This window comes from Pecten maximus, chromosome 1, assembly GCF_902652985.1.
Source record: "Pecten maximus chromosome 1, xPecMax1.1, whole genome shotgun sequence".
NCBI lineage: Eukaryota > Metazoa > Mollusca > Bivalvia > Pectinida > Pectinidae > Pecten > Pecten maximus.
The window spans coordinates 26,493,609-26,502,885 of record NC_047015.1 but is presented as its reverse complement, the minus strand read 5'-3'; the positions used below and the strand labels follow the sequence as shown (position 1 = coordinate 26,502,885).

Here is a 9,277-nt window from a genome sequence, read left to right as displayed (position 1 = left end):
AAGAAATTTCCTACCCATATATACCAATAAATTTACAACTTATTCTAAGGGAAAGTAAAGGGTCAAAAACTTTTTATTCTTTTATGATTAAATCGAATATTATACCATCTGGCACTAGGAAATGGAACATAATTTTTGACAACATAGACAATCTGACATGGAGTAAAATCTACAAAATGCCTTTCGCTGTTACAAGAAATACAAAATTACAGTGGTTTCAGTTCAGAGTAATCCATCATATTCTCACAACTAATTCTTTCCTGTTTAAAATTAGAATGGTTATCTCCCCTCTTTGTGCTTTGTGCAACACTGAAACAGAGACAATTACTCATTTACTGTGGGAATGTGAAGAAGTACAAAGATTATTGGAAAGTTTTGACACATTATTAGAAGCTCTTTTGATCCCATTTTCAGTGAATAAGAAATCTTTTCTTTTTGGCATTCTGCATGAAAATTACCTTCCCAGTAATAGAGTAGATAATGAAATTATAATGACTATTAAACAATATATTTATAGAACTAGATGCTTACACAATTCATTAAACATTATTGCTCTTGTAAACCTTTTGTTATGACATAATTAATCAGAATTGGTCACAATACAAGAAAAAGTCAACTTATCAAAGATCAAGGTCATCAGATCAAAGGTCAAGGTCAGATCTAGTATCTCTTAACTTCTAAACATTTTGTTATGTCATTATGGACCAAAGTTGGTTGGAATCACATAAGGTTTCAACTGACCTAGTTATTTGGTCAAAAACTGAGGTCTAATTTAAACATCTTTAACTAATAAATGGACGAAACATAGGTCAACATGGCACCAAAATGACGTCATGTTATTGTCCTGCGTTTGAGTGTTCTTGCACTAATGATGATCCCATTAATAAAAACTAAATACTGCAAAATTACGTCGACATAACACTACCGCATACTTTCTATACGACATAGACTTTGTAAGAGAGTTCCGAGGTAAATCGTACGTACGAATTAGTAATCCGTACGTACGATTTAATTATTTTTTTTTTTTTATAGTGGCCCTAATACGCTTCCGTATAAACAACATGCATCCGGTAAGTTAAGACTCTGTATGATATTGGTAAACTAGCCCTTTATATATCACAGGTTAGCAATATCTAAATATATATAAGTATTACTATAAAACAATGTTTCAAAATGTGTAGAAACTCACCCCAATCTGTAGTTTGGGCTTGTTTTTAAAGAGTGGAATTTGCACAATCACACCATGGCTGGCTGTCTCTGGCTTCTCGGTAGTCGCTTACGCTACCACCGTTCACAGGTCATCAAACTCCTCCTCGGTATTAATTCAAAATACGGAAAGTAATAAAACTATAAAAAAAAAAAAATGATACAAGTTACTATATATAATGATAAAAATATCTATGTGACCGTGACAGTCATAGTGTGCACAAACATTTTGTAGGCAAATGTTCCTTTCCGAAACATGGTCACTGTTGGGTTTGAATTTCAATTACTTGAAAGAAGGTGTTACCTCTTACAAATGTAGATCCCCGTACTGACAATACACATACAGATGGTTTCCAATATACTGACCATTGCATCGTTCCTCACGTACCTACCTCTTGCATCCTAGGGCTATTGACCTGCTCTTTAACCGGTTCATTTTCAACATGTTCACAGGTTTCCTTCGAGTGATTCATTATGTAGTCACTCATCAGAACATGGTATGACTGGTCCCAAAATATTTTGTAGCTAAAGCTATTGGGGAGAATGGGGTTGCCTTTGTCGATTCGTGCTCAGATGTCCTGTCGGCAACAAGGGATAAGGGACGTTTTATGTCCCAGTCAGATTGATTTCATACTTTGATAACGATACACAGAAAGTCCTATCGTATATTTCAGCCAATCCTCCTGTTTGGGGATGGTATAGACTTTTATGTAGGTAGCCCTATATTGATAAAGAAAGGGACGGGCGGCCATGTTTGTTTACGATGGCATTCTAGTTGTACTCATACACTGAACGAATCTCTGGAAATTAATGGTTACATTCACTACAAACTGGTTTAATAAAAGAACACATAGGCAAAACCCCAATATACTCTTACATGCAATATATGTAAATTATGATTTGAATACGTTTCCGATACCGTTATCCATTACCAGGGTTTCTTCTTTGTCACCATGGTAACATAATTATTAATGCCATCATAACATTAACGATGAGGCGACCATTGGCAGTGTAGTCTGACAAATAACATTGCCAAATGATATATTTATATAAAAAACAAATGGTCTATTTAAAATGAGATCTCAGTTGTTAATATTATCAATGTGAATAACCTTTAGGAGTGTCTTGTGTACCTGAGATATAACATCAGTAATATACATTTGTACATTCATGTAATTGTATAATATCTGCACACACGGTCCTATTAAAGCTGTATTATACTTAATCACGATTTAAGTGATAAGAGAAGGCGAACAGCCGGCTGGATCATGACGACTTGCTTATCTCTCTTATAAAAAGAGCCCGCGTGTTTCGTGTCTACTGTTTAGAAGTCGTCTTCAGAGAACATGTTCGTTCCAATTATTCTCGCATGTATTGTGGCGGTGTTTGGTATGTATTTTTTACTTGGATGAATTTAAATCATTATAATGAAAGAAATATCGTATGCAATAACCATTCTTTGTGTAACCTCTATACGTCGTGAGCGTTAAACACTATTTTACATGCTTATGTCATAATCAGGCGAGTTCTCCCTCACAATATTTCATTTGGCGGTGACATATATCTGACGCGTCCACCTTAAACAACATTTAAGCTGGTGTGTTATATATCTGACGCGTTTATCCTAACATTTAATTTGAAGGGGTCATATATCTGACACGTCCACCCAAACAATATTTAATCTGGTGCGTCATTTATCTGACGCGTCCATCCAAACAATATTTAGTCTGGAGGGGTCATATATCTGACACGTCCATCCAAACAATATTTAGTCTGGAGGGGTCATATATCTGACGTAATCATCCTTACAGCATTTAATCTGGTGTGTCATATCATCCTGTTTGTCTGTTTTTATTTTGTTTTGTTTGTTTGTTGTTGTTGTTGTTTTTTTGGGGGGTTTTTTGTTGCTTTTTTTTTTGTGGGGGTTCATAATATTCTTGATAACTAGGGCACATTCGGACAAATGTAAGTTTTTGCTGAGTGCATTATAGTTAACAATGAGTGGTCGACCATGTTTAACCGAACAATACATAGATTAAAATGCAACAACCTTGATTTTCTCGCTTCGATGTACGGTCGGCCGTTCTGGATTCATGAAAATCTCCAACTTTATGTCACGTGATTCCCGACCGTGACCTTTAGTTCTGTGTTTTCTTTATCAGAAACCGATATAGATAAAGAATTACCTTTTTGGGAGGATGACCTATTGCATCTTATCAGAAATTTATAAAGTACCCAGACAAGTTGAAGATATAATAAATATTTTTGATGCAAACACACCACCTGGTCCTCACGGTATTAACCACAGAATGCTCAATGTGCGATTTCTGTACCACTGGCCATTAACTTTAATTAGTCTATTTCTGCTTGTATATGTACATATCCGGACAACTGGGAAACCGCTCATGTCATGCCTATCTATAAAACTAAAGATGCAAGCATTACCTCTAATCATAGACCACTTTTTATTGGTAAGCTGTATTCGAGCGTTTGGCTAATAAGCATGTTTATGACTTTTTACTTAAGAAATAATTAACGATGATTCGTGTATTATTGCAGGATATACAACGAGGACGAGGATATTTTGCAATTAAATTAATAACGAATTAATTAAAATTGCAAAATATCCGAGTCCGAGTTGTATATCCTGCAACAATACACGAGTCAAAGTTGATTATTTATATTCTACCATGTACTGTTTAGTTCTGAGATCGACCTCTTAAGCTTTCTAATAGAAAAACAGCAAAGAAACCCCGGGAAAACCCTGTAATTTATTTCTTGAGTATTGCATTATTTGTTGATGAAATATACAGGCAATACAGTACTACGATCAAGAGCATCTATCATATGGCATTGATTTTGAAAATTTAAAAAAAAAAAGGATAAAAAAAGAAGAAAAAAAAGTGGGGGCCTCCGTAGGATTCGAACTCGCGTCGTGATAAAAATATATTGAGAGATTAACCCATTAGCCCACTCTGCTATAGTAACCTTTTATGAAACGGGTGAATATTAGATATTTAAAATTGTAACAGCCGTGACTCACGAGCGTGTATTATTGGCACGAGCGTGGGTTATTGGAAAATAATACATGGTTTTTAACCAATCAAAACTGGCGTTACATAGCAAACATGGTAGAATTAACAATAACATCCTTTATAAATATCAGTCATGATTTTTACCTACCCTGTCCACCATGCATCAGCTATCGGGCTATATCATTCTTTTTCAATATTTTGTGGGGGTTTTTTTCAATGGATTTTGACCGCATTTGACAAAAAGATAAAATACACAAATAGACCATTCATGTTATATCTGGCTCTCTCCTTCAGTGGATAACAAATTATCTCTAACAGACAACAGGTAGTTTTCAATTCTCTTACTTGTTTTTAGGCAGTAAAAACTGGTGTTGCTCAAGGCTCAGTTCTCGGCTCCTTTTTCTTCTTTGTAAATGATATTTCATGTTATGTTCTAATTCACCAGTTCAAACGAACATAAATTATTTATCGAATAAAACTCAACACACTGTGTTCAGAATACCGCTTACTGCAGCTGACGCTTTTTAATTGTGCACTCATTTTCACCAACAAAATTCACGACAATGTCCATAATCACATGCGATACCGCCATAATAGTCCTTGCTCTTCGACCTCTTTACCACGTCCTTGCCCGGCTTACAGACCTGTAACACAGAAAACAAAACACGAACAACTTCTCTTTCCAAGATAGATTTGGTGGGCGGGGAGTGGGGGGGGGGGGGGGGGGGGGGTCACTATAGCGTCTGTCGAGGTGCGCTGCAAAAGCTCGAATGACCCACGTACCTAGTACACCTGTAGAACTCACCTGTATCACAGGTAAAGCACGTGCATCTCGCGCTACGTTAATCAATACACTCAGTGCCCCATAGTCAAACCACGGGTGCCCCTCACTGTAAATTCAATTATCTTTCCTCTTTTCACCTTTTTGCAGTTGATACTTCTCTTACTTGTTCGTCCAAATTCTCCAATACAGTTTTATCCACTGCAAACTCTGACCTGCAAGAAATTTGAAGTTTGGTCCAAAGAATGGTCTATTATCCTTAGGTCCTAGTCCTATCAAACCGGCAACTTCCCTTCATCCCCACACTCATCTTCGTTAATATCCCATCCTTATAACTAACCAACATGTTGGTGTTTCAACCAATGACGATAAATGGTGAAAAATTGAAAATTCATGTTGATATATTGTCCGTTAAGTTACCAAGTCATTGCAACTCTTCGTAAACTTAATTTTATCTTACATGTAAAACGAAATACATTTGAAAAAAGTCATCCTACTTATGTTTGAAGTATAGGACATAGCTGGTGAATCAAATGACTTATTTGAAAAAATAACTGAATCATGACTGGCGAGTTTTGTAGCCCTAGTTAGGATTCTACCTGATTAATGCTGTACCGTCTTTCTAATAATTTACTTTGGCCTAATGCTATATTATCTCCATATTCTAGTAAAGTTCTAATATAAGAACAGTATTAGGTTCCAAGACGCTTTGCTTATGACACAGAATATCAATCTAAATAAATAGACATGTTAATACATGTTTTTTTCATTCATTTGCCAACAATAGACAATAAAGATATCGGACGATAGTTGCTGATAATTGAAGGATCTTAAAAAAAACAGGTGTAACATGTGCCTTTTTCCAGGGAGACCGAAATATAGACATAGTGAGTGAACGATTAGATACTAGTTGTAGGGGGTAACTTAGGAGGTTGGCGGCTTCCTTGATCAATCCATAGTGAGTGAACGATTAGATACTAGTTGTAGGGGGTAACTAAGGAGGTTGGCGGCTTCCTTGATCAATCCATAGTGAGTGAACGATTAGATACTAGTTGTAGGGGGTAACTAAGGAGGTTGGCGGCTTCCTTGATCAATCCATAGTGAGTGAACGATTAGATACTAGTTGTAGGGGGTAACTAAGGAGGTTGGCGGCTTCCTTGATCAATCAAGAGAATGTATCGCGTCGAAAACGTCTTGTCAGGTTATAGCAATGATTGTTAGGAGTCTAAGGTAGTACGGGAGGCTGAATATTAGTGTTATTCATATTGGGAGGAGAAGAACCTGTCATCTTAGATGATGTTATTTACTGAAATAGAAAGACTTGAACTTTTTTGAAAGAGTTATACATAAAGCTATTTCCAATTTTCCACTTGTCCCTCGCACTAGTCTTAGTACTTTTATTTGATTTATTGTAGATTTGTTTACAGTAATTACGTTTGGATTGACGAACAGCATCAACACAAAGATTTCTGAGTTTTCTTAATTTAGCCGAATCGTCTATTTTCCAGATCGTTTGCCATGTTAGTTAACTATGCTGGGGAATTATTTCACACATTTATGATCTTGAATGGTGAATATACTTTGGCTGTATTGAATATGTCGGTACGTTGGTAATTGCTTTCGTCATCGTCACTTCTGTCAAAGATGGTGTCCCAGTCGATATTATAAAGTCTGTATCTATAAACGTCGTAATAACAATGATGATAAAGCCATATATTACGTTTAAAACATGTTAGGGTCGGTTTAGATATATTGATATAACCAAAAATCGGATAGCGATATCTCAAAGGTTGATCAAAGAAGCTTTCGCCGACCTGGAAAATGTTAATTAAGGATGGGTCTCATACACAGACTATATCAAGGAGGGAGGAGGAGGGTTCAAGGAAGTATGTTAGACTGGCGACACTCTGTGTAAGATTGTACGTACATAATAAATTGCGAAGATGTAAGGAGTAATTATCATTGTTTAAGGGGTTAGCATTGAAGTCAACAGTAATTTTTATATTAGGTATTTCAGTGTTGATAGCAAGTTCAATAGAGTGGGCAATGTGATCCCAGCAAGAGCGACAGGTGCGTTTGGAGGTCTATAAAACGTTCCGTATAAAATTGATTTTACCAGATATATTCAGCTGCAGCCATACACTCTCATCTGAGGGTAGTTACGTTATTGCTGGCAAAAACAGAAACTCATCCTCCTTGCATATTGGATCTTCAGTAACAGTAAGGGGGTGAAAACAATCGAAATCTGAAATAGCATCATCAGGACTAAGCCATGTTTCAGTAAACGATAGAATATCAAGATTGTATAATTCACTAAAGAGATTATCGTATTTCTGCTTAATAGTTTATACGTGCTTCGTCGAACCATGTTGTAAAATTGGAAGAACATGAAGAAACTGATAATAAATTAGACTCAGATTTCCGAGGTCCAGGAATACATCAATACACCAAAGAGAAGGAGTAGCAGTTGGCTAAGTAATATAAATGGATTAGGGGAAAGTGGTAATGTTATAGAGGTCAACTTTAAGTTTACTTGCAATTTGTAGTGTATTAATCAAAAGCGTAATACTTGTAACATAGATAATAGAAATGATATGTCAACAATTTAAGACCTGGATAATAACATATAAGTGCAGTTATAGAACTATCAATGCACAATAAAGACTATGCCAAATAGGCATTCAGGTTACGGAGGATGACCCTAAAAGATGTATAAGTGCATTTAGTGTCTGGATAGAGTAAGAGATGAAGCAAGTGGCACGAAAATTAATAATAAAGAATGTAATATCTACAGTTTCCACGCGAGTTACGAAACAGGGGAGGTAACTGTACAGAGAGAGAGTGGGGATACAATTGAGAAGGAAAACAAGGGAATAAGGGAATTTAATAAACATACATGACGGATATTGATTCCATCAAGAGACAGATGCACGAGGGAAGAATGACATACAATAAGACATATATCTATGGCAAGATATAGCGGTATATTGTTCTAAAACGGTTGGAGGGAGGTCGACATCGCATGCCTGGGCAGCCTCGGGAATGATAGTGGTAGTGTCCTCATCCTCCTGTTCCGGACTCCCTGAGAATCGAACTAGGGTTCTCCTCCCGTATTGCTCCAGGTCGGCGATCTGATGACGGTGGTCATCATTCTCGGCGCCGAGGCGGGAAACTATATATCTAGCAGAGAGACAGTTTGATGTTGAACTGCAAGTTGGAGGTCATCATGGGGACTACTGTGCCATGGCTATTAACTGAACATCGATATCTGACAGAGATGCACCTACGGTGTCGGCAGGTTGGAAGTTTACGGACCCTGGGGTGGAGGAAAGAAATGGTCACTGAAAAAGGCATGACTGTTTGCCGCTTTGTTCGGGGTAAGATAAGCTATTGCTGGTCATTGGAGAAGTAAAGAGTCAAACATACTATCGGGTAAAGGGACGAAGTACATGTATATGAAAACGACAATTGTTTCTGCTTTTATTGTCTCTGTGTTCAGGTGACAGGGTTAATGCCGAAAACATGTCTCTCTTTGATGATATAGGATTATGAACAAAAATATGGTGTATACATGTAAACAAAACAGTTCAGTCACCGAACGTGGCACGCACTATGTTGTGTGTACGTGTTCAATAGGCACAGGTATGAATGGAGCATGCGGCAAACTTAAAGTTTGTATATTAAGTTGCAATGGAATGGTTCATAGATAGAAATAGCACAAAGAACGATGGTCAAATATCGTATAGTAGTGGCCTCACGTCAAACCTGCACTTTCGGGTAGAAATATATTCACATTTTCGCCGTAGCTCTGCCAGTAACGTCCATTTCCGATCAAGAGCACATCACCCATATATTTACTGCGGGATCAACACTTTCGTTTATTACTATTATAGGAGAATGATGTTGAAATTCAAGCACCAATAAATATTTGTACATTTGCACAAAAAAAATAGCAATATAGCATGCCAAAATGTTTGTTTGGACGTGTAGTTTCTTAAAATCACCAATTTGTAGATGCTAGCAGTTTCTTCTATAGAGTTACTTCGTGCTTGGTAAGATGTAGCGTGGAATAATGCTAAGTCACCCAGATAATCAAACCTGAAATAAAGCCTAGCTGTTATGTTCACAGGTATCTGTAGCACACGATAGGAGCATTTGTTTGACCGGATTTGACTTTATGTACGTATAAACACTTATTTTGCTTTAACCTTGAAATGCAAATGGCAACTTTGAATAATGTTTCACAAAAATGGCA

At 36.8% G+C, this 9,277-nt stretch overlaps 1 protein-coding gene across 1 annotated transcript in view; it reads left to right on the top strand.

The window, feature by feature from the left end:
- Positions 1 to 2,504: 2,504 nt before the first annotated feature.
- LOC117329023 (trypsin-1-like) overlaps positions 2,505 to 9,277 on the top strand; it is a 39,476-nt gene continuing 32,703 nt past the window's right edge. Inside the window, exon 1 of the mRNA XM_033886709.1 lies at positions 2,505 to 2,595. Within this exon, the coding sequence (XP_033742600.1) occupies positions 2,553 to 2,595 (43 nt within the window). The 5' untranslated portion in view covers positions 2,505 to 2,552. The remainder of the gene's footprint in view (positions 2,596 to 9,277) is intronic.